This window comes from Triturus cristatus, chromosome 12 (assembly GCF_964204655.1).
Source record: "Triturus cristatus chromosome 12, aTriCri1.1, whole genome shotgun sequence".
Taxonomy (NCBI): domain Eukaryota; kingdom Metazoa; phylum Chordata; class Amphibia; order Caudata; family Salamandridae; genus Triturus; species Triturus cristatus.
Window position 1 is genome coordinate 83071853 of NC_140595.1, and position 22988 is coordinate 83094840.

At 46.4% G+C, this 22988-nt stretch overlaps 1 protein-coding gene across 2 annotated transcripts in view; it reads left to right on the forward strand.

Moving 5' to 3' along the window:
• Positions 1-22988, forward strand: part of FLAD1 (flavin adenine dinucleotide synthetase 1) — a 135820-nt gene that overhangs the window by 34882 nt on the left and 77950 nt on the right. For both annotated transcript variants that reach the window (XM_085636865.1, XM_085636864.1), the window contains exons 4-5: positions 6879-7026; positions 14738-14836. In XM_085636865.1, the coding sequence (XP_085492991.1) occupies positions 6879-7026; positions 14738-14836 (247 nt within the window). The remainder of the gene's footprint in view (positions 1-6878; positions 7027-14737; positions 14837-22988) is intronic.

Sequence of the window (22988 nt, forward strand, 5' to 3'; positions counted from 1 at the left end):
GGCCATAAACCGCATTCCTAAGGTCTTGTACCCCTTACTAAATCTCTCTGAATGCGTGAGGCGGTGCACGCGCAGGAAGTAGCTGGTGGCAAATAGAATGCGCGTGGTTGTGCGCGTAACCGCCACCCGATCCGCCTGGGCAGCCTTTGGGAGCATTTTCTGAAGCCCCTACATAAGTCTCGCTGTGCGATCGCTTACGCGATAGCCAGGCGAGACTTAAAAAGTACCTGAATCCAAGGCGAGCAGCGGAAGGACACTAATAAAACAGTTATTCAGTACTTGGTCCATAAACTATCAAAGGGACAAACATATGAAGAAGAAAGTGAAACCGAAACGTGCTGACCAATGAGAAGCAAGGAAATGTGAGTGACGATAAAGCCAACTAGTGGTAAGTAATGGTCAGGCTCAAAGTCCCTTTGAGTTTAAAAAAAAAACATTGTGGCAAGCGACCGCGCATGACCTTTCTCAAACGAGACCTAAAAATGATGATCACAGTATAGCTAGCGACTGGTGGTTGCCCTCCGCTCACTACTGATATGTAGGGCTCCTTCTGTGTTGTGTGTGTCATGAGGGTATGGTGTTGCCTCCAGGACAAGCCCTTCAGAAGACGGCAGTTTGCTGAGGTTGCAGTGTAGTTTGACAGGCAGACTTGCTGACGGTCAGTAGGCTGAGGATGCAGACAGGCACACGTATAAACCTAGGTTAACAAACAGACAAGATAATGGATGGGAAAAGGAAGACTGAAACGTTCTGGTAAATCTTCATAAACTCATAGTGTGCCAGGTGCCCCAATTTACAAACCAATCTATGCCGTCTGACGCCCAGACACATCGAGATTGCTAAAAAGTCTGACTAGTATACAGATGGATACAATGTGGCAGATAGGGACGTGGGCACAGGTGGACACATTTCCATGAGTACAATAATATAGTCTGCCTAACCTACACAGACAGAGACTTAATGATGCTTACATAGCTACAGAAAAAAACAAGCATTGGCGAAGCCAAAAGGTCTCACCTACTCGAGAGCCATTGGCTTTGTCAATGTCTTTTAGCCATGTCCTACACCATCGCAGCTGCTGTGCATCATAGCAAAGTTAGGAAGAAAAAGCGCTAAGATACTGCCACAGCTGGTCCTGTTATAGCACTTTTTTCTGACGGGAGGTGGCAAGCAACTACAGTGATCATATTATTTAGTTTTGCAGTTTTATATAGCGCAAACACAACTCGAAGGTATTGGAGCTCTTTACATGAGCACCAGTTACATAAGGTCAGATTCATTTTTAGGTTTCGCCTACATGGCGCTTGCGAAATCTCTTGTAACAAAAAATAATTATCTTTAACCCCTTGTGTGCCCTTGACGGAACCACGCCGTCATGAGCCACGGGCGGTGTGTGCTCATGACGGCGTGGTTCCGTCATGGAGCGGCCGCTCCTCCCACGCGGCTCGAATTCCCCGCCTGTGCGGGCGAATTAGAGAGTGGGCGGAGTCGTGACGGAACCACGCCGTCATGAGCACAGCTCGCCCGTGACTCATGACGGCGCGGTTCCGTCATGGGCACCGCGCCACCGTGCTGCCCCCAAACCCCCCCAGCGCTGCGGCGGAATTCGCGCCGCAGCGAAGGGGTTAAAGGGGCTTAGAGTCCTCCCCTTACTTACCTTTACTTACCATTGGTTGGCGCCCACATCTTGTTTCCTTTCCTCCTATTGGTCGTTGCCTCCTCCTGCCGCAAGCTTCCTGCCTGGCTTCACGTCTTCATCTTTGTTGTGGAGCCTGGACCAAGTGAAGCTTCCAGATGCCAGTGTCCTTCCACTGACCGCGCACTTGTAACATACTTTTATTTTTTAAATTCCAGCATTCGCATTCTGTTTGTTGCTTGCCCGTTGCTACCACCAACTCACTTCCGTCGTTGCATGCCCCTTCCCCTTTCTTTGCTGGCCTGTCCCTCCCACCACTTAGCCTCATCACTGCATGCTCCTTCCCTACCCTGTTTATGTTGCCTCCCTCCTACCTCCATCATAGCTTGATTTATATAGTGAGAAGTCAACTAGAAGGACTGGCAGCACTTTACATAACACAAGGACACATTCATTTTTACAGGTACTGGACATTAAGTGATTTGCCCAGAAACGCAGATTGTTGACCCGGTGCCAAGACTTGAACCTGGTTCCCCCATTTCAAAGTCAGCTACTCTGGCCGCAATGCCATATGCTCTCCCATTACTGTACAATTAGTCTTTTTAAAGGCGGTAGAAAACTGACGATGTACTGCTGTTTAGGCCATGTGTTCAACATCTGTTGTGTTAGCTGAACAATGTATTTTTTTTAATACTTTATTTTCAGTTTCAATACAACCAAGCAAAATCCAATGGCATCTTGTTCACTCATTGCACGTACAGAGCACAATAAGAAGAGCAAGTAGATGACTTCATACTGTACATATCAGATTACAATACATGGAGCCCATCAGTCGGCAGCGAGGTATAACATGTTCTGACACCTAACCCTCTTGCAGTACGGTCCACAGTAAGGGGGGTCTAAGACGCATCTCTAGGCAGGCCTAGAATGCGTCTCGTATTCACCTGCCGTCCCACTCCTGCCGCCTGTTCACGTCCATTCAGTGGAGCACCCCAACTCTTGGGGTCGTTGCAGCCATGTTACACCCATTAGCTGAGCAAGATTTGCTTATGTTTATACAGCATCAGTAGTGTAGCATGGGCGGGGCCACATGGGCAGTTGCCCTGGGCGCAAAATTCTTAGGGCTATTCTTAGGGGTGCAAATTTTTCAAAAGAAAAGTGGAAGGATACTTGCCTTTCCCAGGGCACTGGCAACCCACGCTACTCCACTGCTCAGCACACATGATGGCCAGTGATCCTGAAAAGTGTACCTTGTGGAAAAAATGTGTTAAAACAGAGCTCATACCCCCAGGCAGCCTCCACAAAGTGCCTCAATTATTGGTATGTCAGCCATGTCACGTGGATGCAAGTCTGCTGTGAAGGCTTCAGGGACTAATGGCACAGAGTTCCTTCCCTGGTTTTACAACCACATTTTATGAAGCAGACAGGGGTAGAACATATGTTACATGAATTGAAGAGCTGTAGCTTTAGGGAGCTCTGTTTGGCTCAAACAAAAGGAAGAGGAAGTGGACAATGTTACTTTTCAGTAAGGAAAATGAAACGCCTTCAAATGAAGCCCCTCTGCACCTGATGAAGGGCACAGGCTTCCAAACCAGAGCAGTGGTTATAAATCACTTCATTTTTGTGCAAGGACACCAACAAAACTGTCCCCAAGGCATTCAATGGTTAACATGGCAGCATAGTGCAAAAGCACATGGGCAGATGAGGAATGCCTAGAAGTGCTTGGGTGGGATCACCCCTCCCTGTGACTACTGTTTGCCACTTAATCAGAGCCACGGCAGGTCCTTACAAAAAAAAGCTGTATTTCTCAAGGTATAGCCTGCAAAGTGAACGTTCAAAATGTTAACTCTGTTTCACTTCAGGTATCGCATGCAGTTGCAACAGTGATATGTGTGCAATATTCGCAACAGTATTGAATATTGAATGGGGACCTAACCCATACCTCAGTACCTCCTTCATGACTGAAACATGTCTAAATTCACGCTTTTCCTTACTGAAATGTTGGCTTGAATAAAAAAAGACATGTTAGAGAGTCTGGTAACAGCGGCTCTTTTCACAGGCAACCAGGTGGACATACAAATGGATCCCCGCCCCTTACACAATGACATTTATGGTAGAAATTTGCAAATGCAGCCCTACCGATGGGTTGTAACGTTGAACCCTCCCCATGCTTTGGATCAGGTGAATATAACCGTTTCACATGCTTACATGGTGACAATGTGGCCCGGAAAAAATCCAAGTCGCGCTCTATCTTCGGGGCTGATCAAATCTCCCCACAAAAGGAAAGTGGTTTCCTTAGGGGTAGTGGTAGGCAAAGTGCTATTAGGAGCAACTAGTCAGTCTGATAGTTACTCGAAACACGGCAAAATGTTTCAGAATTCCTCCTACTCTATTCAGAGAGAGCCAGGGGGATGGACGAGTTGGGAGTTGGGCTGACAAGCATCCACCAGGAGTTGGCACAAAGTGGACAGGAGCCGCATTATCTGATCTACCGTCTGACCTTCACTGCATGCTTTCTCTTACTATACATGTAAGACAGCTAGGGGGAAGCCCAGTACTAACCAAGCCCTATAGGCTTAAGATGAGCGATTTGCCTTATTCACAGGGCGGAAGGGACGTGTGCAAGCTACTACGTGGTCAGGGTTGGATTGGGATTAAAAATCGACCCGGGCATGCTAAAAGAAAAAGTGGCCCACATTTGCATAATGCCTTTCCGCAAAACAGGGAGGGGGGGGGGGGGGGGGAGGATAAAAGATGCACGGCTTAGTGAGGCCACTTCTTCTCAGGCCCCCTGCCCCCGCTCAGTATGCACACATTAATGGGCCTGGCAAGCGAGAGAGATGGAGTGACACCTCTGCCCGTTGATAAAAGAAAGGTAATGGACGTCCATCTACCTCCAGAAAGGCCACTCGGGCCGCTGGCTGCATCTGAACAACATAGACACCGCCAACATCGGACCCCATCCTGCCCAAAAAAGCGGCCCACAGCTGGAACTCGGATACTGGCCCCTCGGGCATTGCCCGAGTGCCCACGTTACCAATCTGACGCTGTACGAGGAAGGTGTGCGTCAGGAGGGTCAGCTGCATGCAAGGAAGGCTGGTTGCAAACTGCAATGTGGGGGCACTGGTGTTGGAAGTGATGAGCGCGTGCTACAACGCTGAAGGGGGGGTGGCAGGAGGGATATGCGCAAGCTATAAAGCAGGAGGTGGCGGCAGAGGGACGAGGGCAAGCAACAATTTGCAGGACAGGTGAGGCGAAGGGACATCCTGCAAACACTTGCACTCTAATGGAGTGCTGCAAGTAAAAGATAACCAGGAAAGCAAAGTTCCTGAATCTGAGCGTGAGCAGTAGAAGGACGCTAATAAAGACATTAATCCATACTTGGTCCATGCTCCATCCGAGAGACAAACACATGAAATAGAAAGTGAAACCAGCACACGCTGACCGATGAGAAATGAGAGTGATGATAAAGCCAACTCAGTAATGCCTTTTAAGGTTTTCTTAAGAAACAGAATATCTCGCAAATGACAGCATATGCACTGTCTCAGGCGAGTCCTAAACAGATACAAGTGCCCACAGTCAGACAGTCATGACAAATAAGCAGACAGGCTGTAATGAAAAATCAGATATACAGCATTCAGTTAACACTCACAGGTGGAGTGATCAATACAGACCGGCACAAATAGACTGGGCAGGCTGACAGACAAAAAGCAGGGTACTGGTTGTTCAATATAGTCTAAAAACACATTTTGAGATGGCATGGGGGGAAGAACGCTATCATCCTATATGCGCACGCTCATTCACCACCCAGGCTGATCCAGATATGCTGCAAGAAACCTCTTGGAAGCACAAAACAATCCATCACATCGATTCCTCCTGGTTCTGCAACAGCTCTCAATGATTCAAAGCATGAACAGTGTTTAGCGGTAGTAGAGAGTAGTAGAGGGTGGGTAGTGGAGAGCGAGTAGTGGAGAGCGAGTAGTGGAGAGCGAGTAGTGGAGAGCGAGTAGTGGAGAGCGAGTAGTAGAGAGCGAGTAGTAGAGAGCGAGTAGTAGGGAGTGAGTAGTAGAGTGAGTAGTAGGTAGTAGAGTAGTGGAGAGTGTGTAGTGGAGAGTGTGTAGTGGAGAGTGTGTAGTGGAGAGTGTGTAGTGGAGTGTGTGTAGTGGAGAGTGTGTAGTAGAGGGTTCATGGATTTATAGTGTTTAGAGGTATTGGGGAGATTTTAGGGTTTGTGGATGGTTAGTTTAAAATTAAATGATATGAAGATAAAAACGTTAAATTAAATCAAAAGTAATATTGATTTACATGTAAAATAGTATTAGTATATATTTTAAACAACATTAAATGACGCTTAAAAATAGATTAATGTTATGATTTAAAAATGCACACATGCATTGATAAATATTTACATATGTACTCAAATGTGTGTGCGAGTACAAATAAATCAATGTAATTTGCGAATATATATATATATATATATATATATATATATATATATATAGTTTGTGTATATATAGGCTTAGATTTAATACCATCTTACCTGTTAAGTAAATGCACCCTGGATTTAAAGAACCATGGTGTTCAGGTACTCCTGGTGTACTTGCAGCAATGACTCCTTGTGTACCATCTTGCGGTGTAACACATGACACTTGCATACCTTTATGTGCACAACATGGCACTGGTGGAATACTTTGCTAGGTGTTGCCTCATGCTAGCACACCTTTCTAACGTACTATTATCTTACAACACTATCAGAAGATTCGAGCTAAACCATAACGTCAAACAAAGGAAACTGGTTCTGTGGGTACATATCTAAAAGAAAAACTTATAACAAAGTAGCAATTTGTGTTGGGCAATGGACAACCGTTTTGATTCATAGTTTAGATTAAATTACTGCATTCTACGCAACAAGCATCCATACACATGGTACTCAGTCGCCAAAAGTACATCAGACAATTCGATCCCCACATTACTGACAAAACAGTACTTACTGCACTATTCAAATGCTGAGTATGTAGAAACCAAAAAGACCAAAAGACAGCGTCATGCACAGGTACAGCTGTGGCAGTGAAATATGTTTTAGTTATGTCGGCTTGTATGAGGATGCTCCTGCACTTAATGATTCCTTTACAGTTGAACTTTTGACTAAAGGTCCAACTATTCATATCCCATCCTCCTTGATTTTGACTTTGGGTCCATCCATTTTCACAAGCTGGAATTAATGTGTCCTCTCCTCCTGCAGGTTCTCCACTGAGCCAGAAGGTGGCAGCATCCCTGCAGACAATAGAGGAAGCGTTGGACAAGTACACCCTAGACCAAATCTGCGTAGGCTTCAATGGGGGCAAAGACTGCACCGCCCTTCTGCACCTGTTCCATGCGGTTGTGCAAAGGTATGGATCCCCTTAAGTCTCTAGAGTACTGTGCCTTACTCACTTGAGATGCATGACTCTTGCATCTGTTCCATGAGAGGCTCTCCGTTTTCCTCAGTTTTGAGGGAACGGCGATTCTTTCCTCTTCTGCACCAGTACACCGAGGTTCTGAGGCCCTCATCTCACTTAAGTTGACTCTGTGTCCCCGGTGTTGGGCCTCGCTTTTGGTCCTGAATGCAAGAGCAGAACTGGTAGCTGGGCTTTGAAAAGCTTTCCCATCATGCACCTAGTGCCTGGATACCCTCTTGGGTGATTAGCCGCGCTTTACAAATCCTGATTGATTGATCGACTGACTGTTCGACTTGTTTGGCCCTCCATAAGTTTTACCAGTTTTACCACCTGTAGACTCGCCCATCCGCCAGACCAATGGAAGTGCTTAATGGGTTTGTTTGGATCTCTTGACTATCAAGCGCATGCTGTATGTATGTTGGGCATGCAATCAAAATGATGAACCCTTCACGCCTTTAGCCCCCAGTATTCAAAGGTGGTCACCACCCTCTCGTCCCAGGCAATGGACACCTGATTATTGCTGAACTTGCCTTTTTTTTATGTTTTCCTCAGAGGGGAGAGGACATGCCAGTCTCTCTCCATATAAAATGCATGCAGTCCCAGTGTGAATGGGACCACAAGATCACTGCAGGATGAATGTAGGAAAAAGTAAGGGGGTGTACACAAAATGGAAATGCTCCTGTAAGATGTCTGTCTACGGATGTGACCGAGTGCGTGGTTCTCTAAGATTCTTCCCGGTTCTTAGGGACTCTTCCCGGAAGCTGTAGTTTTCTGGTGACCCGGACAGAAAACATCTGTTTCCTTGCCAAACCGGTTTTATAGCCACTGAATCCAGAGCTTGCCCTCCTTCCAATGTGTTTTGTACTAGGATTTGCCTAGTAATCCAAGCATGATGGCAAGGATACCTGTGGCAGATCTAGAAAAAACAAACCTCTCATCTAGTTGCAGTCAGCCATTCATCTGTTTGATTGCTCAAAAGCCTGCAAAAGTGACAGAAAGGCTGGGAAGGTCACTTCATCCAATGAGTGATTTGAGGAGTGTTACAATTTTGAAGAAATCGTGTTACTTGACGGTCTCTAGCGACATGCTAGCGCCCTCAAATAATTGCCCCAGATAGATTCGGTAACTTGGATTAGTCTGTCTTAGATAAGAAGTCTCTGCTCGCTCTAGCACAGGGAGACACTTTACGTGGGACACCTTACTGTTTGAAGTTGTTCTCAATAGCTGGGAATGTGCCTTAGGCCCTGAAATAAGAAGCTTTGCTGGTGTGCACTGCTTGGAAGGCAAAAGGTGAAAAGAATGGAGAAAACCCCTGCTCAAGAGGGGGTAAAATAAAGGTCTCACTGGAACCTCCGTGGTGGGTTCTCAATAGAATGAGCCACGCAAAATCCACAAGAATATTAAGATGCGTTCAATTTGCGTGGTCTCTTAACCATTCCCGACAAAGCAGCGTTTAAAGTTGTGTTTACTCACTAAACCCCAATTCTCAGTTCAAAGTCTTGCCTGGTGGTCAGCACTGTAGATTCATGGGGTCCCTGTGCCCCCTTTATGTCCCTATCAACCAACTATCAAAAATGATGACTGTCCTGCTAGTTCCAGGATATTGGCTCTTGGAGTTTGGTTACCCCCACATGGGACATTGTGAAGGATGCCATCCTTTTCTAGCACAGAGTCCCTCTTCAAAGACTGACCCAATATGTGATCTCTCCTCTAGTGACTCCACACACCACCAGAACCCCCGATGACAAGACTTTCGGCAGACTATCAACCACACACTGGGATTGTTTGTTAACTTGGTCATTGGCACCCTGTTTTCGTTCTTCGGACATGAGAGGGACCCCAGTTCTAGTTTTGTCAATGGTTTGTTCAGTCTGCTGGTTTTGTAAAACTTTGTAAATGGGCGCAAACACACCGAGTTCCCCCATCGTTCACTCAGGGCTAAAAATAAATGAGGGCAGAGGCCAGCCAGATCATAGATTGTCGAGATCCAGTCCCTGGTGCCTCTGTTCCTATCAGTTTCTGGGAAGCAAACCATATAAAACTGACTCCGTTTGAAGGTGCTTTTCCCTGTCTTGTAACATTGGCAAAGCTCCATTATTGTAAAAGTTAATCACCTTGGTTGTCAGCCCTGTGTGTAGAACTCGAGAACTCTGTCCTTGAAGTAGTGTGAGTGGGTTTTCAGTAAAACATTACAAAGATTTATAACTCCAAAACCAAAATTGGTAACTCTAACTGGGAGAAGTTTCACCCAAGGTTTTAACCATAGTTAGATAGCCAAAGTCCTTCTCATACAATATCATGGATTCTAATTAATGTACTTTAATGATTGAGTCCAGTAGCTGAGATATAGTTTAAGTAGGTTTATTTAGTTCTACTTGTAGCTTGGTATGTACATGCAGAGTAGCCTGCCTGCTGCTCAGCCCATACTCCAACTGTCACACCTCACCTGACAGGCCCCCAAACATTCTATCCATCATCACCACACCAACATTCCACGCCGCACATTCACAGCTAGGTAGACAGCAACAGGATAAATACATATACATGATACTACACATCCTCCCCCTTTATATAGCAAAAAAATGAAACTGCAAAACGGAATAAAGTATTGACAAGAAGAACCATAAAAAGTGAAATATGCTAAAGTACACGAATGCAAGAAGGAACAAAGCATTAACCTGAAAAACCCATTATAACACATTGAGAAAAATTCGATAGATAGATAAAAATATAATGAAGATTAACAATATAGCATTGAAAATATATAAAGAAGATGCAAAGGTAAATATACAAGAGAAAATAAAGAAGATGCATAGATGAATAAAAAATTAAGAAGATGCATATATAAAGAAGATGCGTAGGTAAATATACAAGAGAAAATAAAGAAGATGCATAGATGAATAAAAAATGAAGAAGATGCATATATAAAGAAGATGCATAGGTAAATATACAAGAGAAAACAAAGAAGATGAAAAAAAATGAAGAAGATGGATTGATAAATATACAAGATACTATATCACACATCCTCCCCCTCTATAGATTTAATAAAATATAGCAGAAGAAACAACATATTAGATAACAGACACAATCACACCTATGACTACCACCAACCACACCCACTGGCCAGACAAGCATGAAAGGGGCACAACATGAACTAGCCTTATGAACGACTGGCACACAAATGTATAACATAAAAGTAATGGGTGTGGTACACCCGACCAAACGTGCCCAAAACAAGGGCGAGTGGAATAACCTGTAGCAACAGGTGACCCTGGTGGATCCGTTACTCAAATACTCTTTCTGATCAGCGGCCTGCGCCTCTCCACACCAAACTTGAACAAACTGTTCAAGTTCATAGATCTGCATAATGCCTTAATCAAAATTATATCTGTCCATTAATGCTTGGATACTGCAGCCTAACATCCACTATCTAAAGCAATTTGCCAACCTTACTGCACTGGTTAAAACGGATCACTACTTTAAGTCACTTTAAAGTACTTTTCAGCTTAAAGTGTATTAAGTTTGCATCTGCAGTGGTCTAGGGTTACCTGTTTGACCTCTCTATACAGTTGTGTGAAATCTCTGAAATGTATCCACAGTGACAAGCCTATGAAGTCCCCTGAAACACAGTTGAAATGTGATCTCAATACTTAAGATGTGCCATCGACTGTTTGGTACTGGATTCTTTGCAGCTAATATATAGCCGTACGTTATGTATAAAACAACACAAATCGAGGTGCAGCCTTCAGTAGCCTCAACTAGAGTGATGCTTTAGTTCTTCAATCATGATAAGAGTATAGAACCCACAGGTTTGTGTCAAATAGATGCCCTTCCAGAGATGGATCCTTACCAAAGACAAACCCCAAATTCTGACTTCTGTAGACAGACTTGTAAGAAACTCCTTTGGCCATCCCATGGCTTAAAATATTTGATTGTGAACCAAAGAACTTGAGTTCTGTTTTTAAGGCTGAACAACTCTTGTGCATTCAATATTGTATCTCATCGAAGAGACTATTCAATTCTCTAGAGGTGTCCACTTCCCCACTGAGCCAAAACCAATACTAAAATATAAAAACATATACTCCATGCATGAGCTGGTCATGGAGGGTGTTCAAATAAATATTAACCAACACATTTAACAAAGCAGAGCCTGCAGGGCTTCCATAGACTGCGCTCACCGGAGATGGAATAGGTCCTTCACTTTGGACCTCCCAGTGTCTACCCAAGGAATAAATTAAACCAGCGGTTATTAACCAGGGGGTCAGCGACTGTTGAGAAAATTACATAATGTTCATAGAATAATGAAGTGTAGCTAAATAAAGAAGCAAAATGTAAAATTGAACTAATCCATACGTTTACCGATGATGTGTTAACTGACAGGGGACAACATTATCAATTATTTTTTGTCAAAAATAGGGCCCTTACTGTAAGGAATAACGACTGGTTTCAGAGATGGGTTTTTCGCGGTGTGATCCAGACATGTTTTATTCAGTCTTGAACTATTATTTACCGTCAACTTTGTCAACAATAGCATATTCATTTTTTTTATATTTTCCTGTTGTGGGCAGAGAGATGACATTGGGGTCAAGGACACCTTACAGAAACTGAGCTGTGTAGGGGTACATAGACAGACCGTGATAATAGCGTAGGACATTGATTGACTGTGTGATGAGCGCATGCCCTTGGACAAATAGTTTCAGGTAGTTTTAGCACATGAATAAAGTGTGAATTAGCTCAGGGAAAATATATGCAGTAAAGAGAACAGGGCACCTGGGTAGATAATTTGAGGAACTTTGAATACATAGCTAGCTGGCATGAGGAGCAGAAGGCAAATTGATGGACAGCGTTAGGAGCTCGGACCGCAGCCACTGACAGACACGTGAGGAAGTGTGGGTGCATAGACAATTTCAGACTGTTGGAGCTCATTGGCAGCATGATTTTGAATCCTATAGACTGATTTCAGGAGGGGGGACAACAGTACATTATTAGATAGGATACACACTTTAGGCAACTGCAGAGACCACGAAAGACGCTTCGGCCTCCTAGACCAATGGTAGCAAGATGTTGAGGTGCTTGGGAAGATAGTGTGAGGAGCTTGGACGACATGGTCAGACACTTAAGGAGCATGGAGTATCTGGGAAATGTGGAGAACTTGTAACTCATGAACATTGTGAGGGTTTTGGGTCAGATGGTGAACAGTGTGAATAACTTGGACCACCCAGACCAATGGTAGGAAGATCTTGAGGTGCTTGGGAAGAGAGTGTGAGGAGCTTGGACGACATGGACAGACGCTTAAGGAGCATGGAGTATCTGGGCAATATGGAGAACTTGTGTCTCATGAACAATGTGAGGGTCACAAAGACTGAAGGTAAGCAGTGTGAATAACTTGGAACCCATAGACTAATGGTAACAAGATCTTGAGGTGCTTGGAAAGAGGGTGTGAGGAGATTGGACTCCATGGACAGACACTTAAGGAGCATGGAGTATCTGGGCAATGTGGAGAACTTGTGTCTCATGAACAATGTGAGCGATTTGGGTCACAAAGACAGATGGTGAACAGTGTGAATAACTTGGACCCCATAGACTAACGGTAACAAGATCTTGAGGTGCTTGGGAAGAGAGTGTGAGGATCTTGGACGACATGGACAGACGCTTAAGGAGCATGGAGTATCTGGGCAATGTGGAGAACTTGTGTCTCATTAACAATGTGGGGTTTTGGATCATAAAGACAGATGGTGAACAGTGTGAATAACTTGGACCACATAGACTAATGGTAACAAGATCTTGAGGTACCTGTGCAGTGAGCATGCGGGCTAGGGCAACATTTGCACGTAGTGCAAGGTGCTCAGAGCACATGAATGAGCCGCTGGAAGAGCTTGGACCACACGAACAGTGAGGGGAGTTTGAGTGACATGCAAGCGGTGTATGAAGAGCTAGTGGCACATGGAGAGTGAGCGAGAAGGTGTGGGCAGCTTGTGGCGTGAGGATAGTGTGAGGGCTTGGAGTACATAAGCGGGCACTGTGAGAGGCCTGTGACAGATGGACAACCAGCATGTGGAGCTTGGGGCGCATGGACATAGAACTTGAGAATATTGGACCCACTGGACAGCCTGGGCAACCTGTACTTTTTGTCAGGTATTGTGAGCAGCTTTGAGCACGTGGACAGACTGTGTGAGGGAATGGAGCACTTGGACAAAATGTAGAGCTTTTGTGACCTGAACAATGTGAGGATTTTGGGTCACAGAGACTATACAAGTTGGTGTAAAGCACTTTCACCAGATAAACGGGCAATCAATTTGACATATATAGGCTTGATCTGATTAGACAGTGTGTGCAGTTATTGCACATGAACGTTGGAGCAAGGGGCACAGAGGCACCGTGAGTAGTTTTGGAACGAGATAACTGATGGATTGGAGGCAGAAAACACTGTGAGGAGCTTTAGGCACATACATAGATGAATTGTGAGTTAACTTGGGGGACATGGACAGATGGTGAGGAGCATAAAGAGCACAAATAGACAGTGAGGAGCATAGAGAGCATGGAAAGGCGGTGAGGCGCACAGAGAGCACGACAGGCGGTGAGGCCCATAGAGAGCATGACAGACGGTGAGGAGCATAGAGAGCACGGACAGGCGGTGAGGAGCATAGAGAGCATGGACAGATGGTGAGGAACAGAGAGAGCATGGATAGACGATGAGCATAGAGAGCATGGATAGATGGTGAGGAGCTTAGAGAGCATAGATAGACAATGCGGAGCATAGAGAGAGCATGGATAGACGTGAAGAGCATAGAGAGCATGAATATACGATAAGGAACAGAGAGCGTCGATAGACGTAAGGAGCACAGAGAGCATGGATAGATGATGAGGCGCATAGAGAGCATGGATAGACGATGAGGTGCATAGAGAGCATGGATAGAGGTGCGGAGCATAGAGAGCATGGATAGACGGTAAGAAACAGCAAGAGCATGGATAGACGGTGAGGAGCATAGAGAGCATGGATGGACACTGAGGAACATGGAGAGCATGGATAAATGGTGAGGAACACAGAGCATGGATAGACGTGAGGAGCATAGAGCGCATGTATAGACGATGAGGAGCATAGAGAATATGGTTAGGCTATAAGGAACAGGGATCATGGATAAATGGTGAATAGCGTAGAGAATATCGATAGACGGTGAGGAGATGTAGAGAGCATGGATAGATGGTAAGGAACATAAAGAGAATGGACAGTCGGTGAGGAGCATAGGGAGCATGGACAGACAGTGTGAGGAACATAGAGAACATGGATACAGTGTGAGGAACTTTTGATACTTAGACAGTATGTGCAGTAATTCTAGGCCGATTTAACGATGCAAGGATCTTATGCGCCTAGTCAGGTGAGCTCTTCCTGCAGCCTTCAGTGCACTCTCTGCATAATTTTTCACTGCCACTAAATACAAAGCACTTAAGATTCAACTCGCCACTACGCACTATGTGGAAAGTGTCCCTGCTTGTTTGTATGTGCAGCCTTTCATTCTCTAAAGTACACCAGTGCCATTATTTTGCAAATTCCCTTCCTGCTATAATGGTCTTAAAAACCTGTATGTCCAGCTTTCCCAGGCCTTGATTATTCTGTGGGTGGTTTGTCCAAAATCTGGTTATCGATTCCCTCTTCCCTTTGCAGGAAGTTTCCGGACAGCACAAAGAAGCTGCAGGTGCTGTACATCCGCACTGTCTCCCCCTTCCTCGAAATGGAGCAGTTCATGCAGGACACTACAAAACGGTGAGAAGATGGGAGGATGGTGAAAGTATGACTGAAACCATTCATTGGAGTGGGTATGGTTCAGCGTAGGTTAGGGGGCACAGCCCAGTTGGTAAGCAGCCATCCTGGTAGTTACAATGCATGTAGGTAGTTTGAGCACCTATGTAAAATCTGTGACACCTTCTGAAGTTGATATAGTAAGCAACGTTGCAGTGTCTAATAACTTAACATTCTTTAAGATTGAAATGCTTGCTTGCCCTGTATCATGATGTGGTATGTGTACCACATGTGGTATGTGTATTTTCTCTCTGAAGGGTCCTTCCTCCAAGTTTTGTTATTCACTGTCGAACATACTCCTTTAATCCACGATGTGGACTGTTTTTTCTATGGTTTGTACGTTTTTAAAAATGATTAAAACATTTTTTTTTTAAAAAGATTGCTGTGTTTGCTTAAAATGGTGACATTCAGTATGCTAGTTTTGGGATGGGATAGAAAATATGGAATTAATAAAAAGAGCAAACGGGCGCAGGGGTGGAATGAACGGATGTATTTAATTAGTTCTTCAGTATTGTACCTTTTATAGATTCTCATGCTTGAATTTTCCTCGTTGTCATGGATGGAGTTCCACTGTAAGAGTATTAAAGCAGTGTTAAAGCATTAAACTCACATTGATTTAATACACCCAAACGTCAGCCAATGAGAGCGGAGACCATGGAGTATTCATCCCCTGCAGAGCAACCATACCTCGGATTTCTTACTGCACATCGTGTGTAGGGAGTCTCCCTGAGCTCTTTCCAGTCAGTGTTTCAACTGTTACTCTCTTGAACTTGCAGTTTCCAGTTCATCTCTTCACCTCATATATTCAACCAAGGTACAGTTAGAAAGTATGTTTGCCTGTTTTTTTCAGCAGAATGTCTGAGTCTAAAAAAGGGTTGTTTAGGCCCTGCAAGACTTGTGGAAAATCCAGACTTTACTCTGCCGATCCCATTGCCGTTATCCAGACCATAAGCCCATAGAATGCAAGTACTTTTTCTGCAAAAACCCTCAAGGATCGAGAGGGTAGGCTGCTTCTCTCGCTGCAGAGAAAGAAGGCGGCCAAGAACTCAGGCTCTGAATGTGAGGAGAAGCCTCGTACCTCTGCTAGAAAAATGAAAGGGAGAACCATGCTCTGCTCATAGATAATCTAAAAGATATAGGTCTTTTAAGGCAGAGAAACGTCTGAGGAAAAGAGGGCAAAGAAGAAACTGCTGCATGGCCCTTCTGTCTCACATCAAAGAGCTGATTCAGCTCCACCATCTGCACCTCACACTCCTTTCAATGAGTCCTCTTCAAGAAAAGGTTGCCTGTCGACAAAGCAGTCACCGTCTACTGCCTCCATCTCTTCAGGATCAGGCGCACCGTCGATTATCTCATCAGGCGACTTCCACCACGTCGACTGTCAAGATTACGACGGCAGCTGCATCGTGATATCACCGTCGTTGGCTGCGGTGAGACTATCTTCTTCGGCGAAGATTTCCTTGTTGATTACATCGCCGTTGATGGCCACGCTCGCAGCTGCTCCGTCGACAAAGATTCCTCTTTAAGCCACATCATCGGCGTTGCCGTCGACGATGACGTCGGAGATCCCGTCGACCAGGAAAAAAGATGTTCCGCTTCCAAAAACTGCCCCATATCTGCTTCAAGATTTCTCAAAAATCTCTCCATTGCCTCCAACTCGCCTCGCCAGGAATAGGAGGATGAAGGTCCATTTGGCCATGCATACAGCCCCTCGCAACTAAGAGTCAAATGCCAGGACTCTGAGGAAGATGAGGCACTGGATGATCCATCAGCCTATCTTTGCGGGCAGTTACTCCTCTGATAGGGGGCATTACTCCACTCAGCAATTGGATACCTTCCAGGAACATTATCCTTACGAGGATCTGGAAGATGAGCACCACCACTCCCAGGAGCCTTCCATCTGTGTTTCGATTCCTTTAGTCACAGATTGACGTCTGATGCTAAATGGTTATTAAACGCTTTCCGGATGCCAACTCCGCTCAGCAGTCTCTTCCTGCTCAGGAAATTCTGATTGTCATTCCTACACTTCAAAGCGCGCCTTCGCTGTTAAAGAATAAAATTATTCCCATTATCAAATCCGGATAATGTACGGGACGGCGATGACCAACAATTCGAGGAAGGGGAGCTGCAATTTGACCCTAATGCCAATGATGAATGGGATGATTATGTTGCACCTATGCCACCCTCTCCTACTCCACCAGTAGCTCATTTGCCGCCTGCAGATATTGGCAGGTTCCATGACCTGCTGGGGCAAGCATTGAAGTGCTTCGACCTCCCTATGCCTGTCAAGAATACAGATTGCTTCCTTTACGATTTTAAGGCTGGAACACAATGAACCACTCGGGCCATTCCTGCCGTGGATTTCTTATGGTTAGAAGGCCTCAAATTAATGAAGACGTCCGCTTCCATTCATGCCGTTCTTCTAAAGCAGGACGAAAAATACAAGGCGCCTGAGTTCCCCAACATACCTCATTGTTCATCGACCTGACTCTATCATCATTCAGGCCGCTCAGAGGAGATAAAGAATCCTTCCTCACCATGTACAGCCCCGCCAGACAAAGAGGGATGCCGGCTTGACAACATTGGCAAGAGGTTCTCCGCACTGTTGGCTACTTCCATCAGATCCTCCAACGCCAGGCTATTGTGGGGATGTATAAGTGGCAGATGTGGTCAGACATCTCGACTCTGTTGGAATATCTCCCTGAGGACAAGAAGAAGGAGGCAAAGGACATTTTATTGGAAGGAGAGAAGGCCTCTTCCAAGATCATTGATATAGCAATGGATATTTCACCCACTGCCTTCAGACAGATGGCAGGAGCGGCGGTGTTGAGACGACAATGTTGGCTTAATGCAAAAACATTCCACCCAGAACTCCAGGCCAAAGTGCTAGATATGCCAGCGAATATCTTTTCGGAAAGCACATTGACGACACACTACAGTCAATCAAACCAGATATAGACGCGGCTAAATCGCTGAGGAGATTACAGCATAGGACATTTTTGTTTTTTTGGGGCAGAAGAAGAGGACAATATCTTTCTCAACACAAATGCAGCAGTGTTTTCAACCCTATTACCAGCAGCTGTGTTGATCCCAGTATTGGACTTGGGCTCACCGACCAACCTCAATGCCCACTTATTCTAGGATGCTGGGACATCGACGTCCAGCATCAGGAGGAAGGTCTCAGGATACCAACAGGAGACAATGAGGAATCGCAAGCCCGATCACCGTAGTCCCACATCAATTCGGGCCCACCTTATCCAAATTCTTCAATCAATGGAGATCATATCTTTTGACAAGTGGGTGTTAGACGTAGTCCAGCACGATCACACCCTGGAATTTGTTCAACAGCCTCCAAATTTCCCTCCACGGAAGTCATCACAACGTCCTCTTCCAGTTCTCAATAAAGAAGTCGGATTACTCCTTTCCAAACAAGCAGTCGAAGAGGTACCTCACAATCTGCGCAATCTGGGTTCCTACTCGCACTTCTTTCTGATTGAGAAAAGGACAGGAAAATTAAGGCAAATAATGGACCTCCGCTTACTGAACAAGTTAATCAAAAACCAGCCCTTCAGGATGCTGTCTGTGTAGGAAGCTGGCTCTGTATATAGTATACAAAATGAGGTATAGTGTGCACAGAGTCCAGTGGAACCACAAAGGTAGGCAGAGGTAAAAGTAGATAATACCTTACTCTCTATTTGTGGAAGTGTAGGCGAGCAGTAAGGCTTTATCAGAGGGTAGTGTTAAGCATTTATTGTACACACTCAATCAGCACATGATTGCACACTCAAAGACTGAACTCAGACCATAATGTTATTTAGATATTTAGATATATTTATTTCTTAGAACCAAGCAAGCCTGGCACAGGTAAGTGATATATACTTTGGAGTAACAATACAGTTTGAATTGCAGTTGTATATATATACTTTGGTTTGGTTACAGTAGAATTACTGGAAATGCAATACCTTAAAATATTGTACATATACTTTATAATGACTTTTCAATAGCAGGTCATGTATATTACTTTGCAGATTACTTTTCTTACACAGTGTAGTATACCTGGATACTGCACTGGGACATTTCCTGTAAACCGGTTAGTAAATGTGTTTTGGTTATTTGTACACAGTTGTATAGACTTTTATAGATTTTCCAACTCCACACTCAGAAACTTTTTCCTAGAAAACAGTCAATGTTATCCTACGGGAGGAAATTGAGTTATCGGTTACCAGGTAAGTACTTTGTTGTGGGAGATGGCTTTCGGGGGTTAGACTCGGGGGTCTCCCATGGTAGAGGATGCACTCTCAAAGCACCCTCAGAGGCACTAGGGTGGCCGGGTGCAGGGTGCTGAGGCCCAATGTTATCCAATGGGGGCTAGGAGGCCTCCGATTCGTGGCTGCTCAAGAGCAGGCCACAAGGTTGTGGGAGCAAAGCTCCTGGACTTTAGCTCAGGGTAAACGGGGGTTCAAGTTAGCACCAAATGTACACCCTCAGCGGCACTAGGGCAGCCGGGTGCAGGGTGCTGTTTTGGAGTCTGGTGCCCTGTTACTTTCAGTGGGGATTATCCGGTTTGCAAGCACATTGCATACCGTCGGTTGGGCCACCCGAGGTCGTGGGGCGTCAGGTGTAGGGGTGTCTTTTAGGGTCGGATCTTCTTACCAGCTCCTGGACACGGTTGGGGGGACCCTCCGGATTGAGGCTGCAGGCGTCGGCTGGAGAGTTGAGGCAGGTCAGAGATCACTGGATCTCGGGTCAGGATCGCCGGGGAAACCTCCTCGTGGTGTTGGGCCACTCGAACTCGGGGCATGGACGTCGGGTGCAGACTCACAGATTTTGCTGGAGCTGGAGTCTGTTTGTGAATAAATCCGGTTTTCACGGGAGACCGTCTTTTCCTTGGAAGACGGGGCAGGTCATCTGGGTTCTTGAGGTCGCTGGCTGCAGAACACACCGGAGTTCCGCTTCTGCAGGTTCGAGGTGGGGACAGGCCGGTAGAGCTGAGGCCAAGTCAGTAGGTGTCGTCCTCTCCTTGGCTTCGGTATGGCTGTTCGGTCCTTTTTTTTTTTTTTCTTGTCGGAGGAGGCAAGGTTCAGGGTGCCCCTAAATACTAGATTTAGGGGCGTTACAGGTAAGTAAAAGGTTGGGACCAATGTTTGGCTATTATGCCACCTTCCAGTGGGAGGGGGACATATGCCTCAATCTGGTTGGCTGGGTCCCCCCATCTGCAAGATGGTGGGGACTGAGAGTTGTGCTTCACCTCACCTCCCCCACCTGAGGGTTGGGGTTGGCAAAGGTGGGCACACCTCCCTTCCTCACTTAGTTTTCCCGCCGGTTCTCCCTCCCAGAGTTGGGGTCAGAACCTCTGGGGACTAGTTGCTGGAAGCAGCAAAAGGCCTGGGAAAGCTCACAAAGGCGGCAAGCCTCTGAAGCTTCCCCTTCATGGACCCTGCCCATTCTGGGGGAGGAGGCTTGACACCTCGTCCCAGGATGTCCATTATTTCATGCCCCCAAGAGCAGCAGGCTCTCAACCCAGGGGTCCAGAAACATGTCTGGTGGTGGCAGCTGGGGAGCAGCCACTCAGCCTGGACACTAGTGTTAGGTCATTTTTCAGGGGGCATCTCTAACATGCCTTATGTGTGCATTTTTCATTAAATCCCACACTGTCATCAGTGTGGGTTTAATGTACTGAGAAGTATGATACCAAACTTCTCAGTTTTCAGTAAAGTCATTATGGTACTGTGGAGTTCGTACTGACAATCTCCCAGCACCATATACTCTTAATGGCATTACTGCACTTACAATGTTTAAGAATTGACTTAAAAAGTGTAGGGGTACTGGGTCATGCACCTGTACCATCACCACTGGTATAGTGCACCCAGCTAGAGGGGTGGCTGATCTAGGCCAGGGCGGTGGGTTGTAGGCATAGCACACAGGGATGTTTGCCATGTCAACTCTTCACTTTGTCCTACACCAAAACATGCAGCTTGCAAAGGCAGTGTGTGTGTAAAGGTAGAGGGCCTCTAAGGGTGGCACAATAAGTGCTGCAGCCTTTAGACGCCTTCCCAGGTCACAGTGCCCTGGGTACCTGTGGTAACATTTACCAGGGTCTGACCTGTGGCCAGAGAGTGCCAATTGGGTTTGGTCTTCAGTGCAGTTTTAGGGAAAGCACATAGGCCCTGGGTTCCTGATTGGCGGGAGCCCAGTGCACACTCCGTCAAAGTACATCAGCAGTTCAGCAAAAAGTGGGGGCAACCATGCAGAAAGAGGGCACTTTTTCACAGTTTCTCCAGGAGATTTTGCTACTCATGGATACAGGAGATTATATGTCCTCCCTCGATCTTCTGGATACATATGTTCGAGGCATATGAGCTGCAGATTATACACTGTGCATAGCTTGCCATCTGGTGTTGGGCCTGGATGTTTGCAGTTTGTTTTTCCTCTTGGAAAGTCTTTGGAAGTCACGAGTTCGGTGACTCTTCCCTTGGTTCGTATTGCGCATGGGCTTCGGCTCCATCCTCAGATTGTTTTTTTCCGCCATCGGGCTCGGATGTAATACTTCGCGCTCCGGTTCCGAACTTTCCAGTTCACCGATCGACGCAAGATCCTCGCTCATCGAGATCCTTCAGATAATAAATCATCTTATCACCTTCTCTTCGGCACTTCTTCGATTTCGCTCGTCGATGGCGGCCTTCGGGCCTATTCCGGCTCCGGTCTCGGCTGATGGAAAGAACTCCTATCAAGAAGTGCCCTCGATGTGGGTCCAAGTTTCCCCACACCGATCTCCACGAGGTGTGCAACCTCTGCCTCTCCCCTGAACACGAGGCTCGAGACTGTCCCGCCTGCAAGTCTTTTCGCTCCAAAAAGACCATTCGAGATCGACGGGCTAGACGCAACATGGCGCACTCCTCGACCTCCGCTCCAGTCGACATCTTCGGGGAGGACGTCGAAGCTCCGGGACAGCAGAACATCGAACAGGAGGACGACTACCTCGTCAGTGCTTCCGAGGCCGACGACTCAGATGTGGAGGACATCACCTCTGAGGGTCGTGAGTACAATACCCCCTCCCACACCCACGCCGACACCCGAAAAGGCTTCGGTCACACCTTCGCCTTCGGGCCTAGGCAAGACCAAGGACACTGCTTCTCACACCCCGCCTTCGGGCCCGGTAAAGAAGCCTCTTAAGCCTTCCGGCAGCTCGGGCTCGAGCCAGCCTACCATCGGTACCGAAAAACACCCTTCGGCACCGAAGAAAAGATCGGCCTCCATCTCCACACCGAACCCACTACCAAAGCCTTCGGTGTCGAAACCTACCCTGCCGGTGCCGACCAAACATCACAAGGCCCTCGGCTCCGACACTCCCGTGCCGAAGCCTTCTTCGGCACCGACCAAAAAATCGGAGGTCCCTAAGAAGCACGGCTTGGACAAGCCTAAAAAGCCGTCGGCCCCGAAAACTTCGGCGCCGACCGAACAACCAGTGTCGCAAGAACTTTTTACACCGGATCCTCTCCAAAAGACACTCACCAAGGATCCAAAAACTGGACATTTGACATTGTCTGCAAAAAAGAGACACTTGGATAAACCAGCTCCACCTCCACCTCCAAAGAGGAAAGACACTGCTACCTCCCCTTTCAGAGTGCCTTCCCATCCTCCTCCACCTCTTCCACCCTCCCCACCTCCACCCTCTCCACCCCCGCCTCATCGTTCTCCAACCTTGTCTCCTGTCCCAGACGACTTAGGAGACCCATTTTATGATCCAGCAGATGTGCCACAGGATCCCACCCCTACTGGATCACCAGACCCATGGGACGACTATAATAATCCGGACATCCCAGATGTCCCACAGGATAACCTTTACCCATCTAGGCCATCCCCACCTGAAGATTCCTTGGGTTTTCACCACCTATTACAGAGGGCGGCACACTACCACGGGGTGGAGTTACACACTGACCCGGTAGAGGAGGATTTCCTCCTAGACACCTTTGAAGACGCACATAGGTCTACTGCCATCCTACCTATGTTAAAAGGCGTGATTAAACATGCACCGGAAGTCTTTAAAGACCCAGTCAGGGCCAGGGTCCTAAACCCCCGTATAGAGAAGAAATACAAAGCCGCCCCCACAGACCCT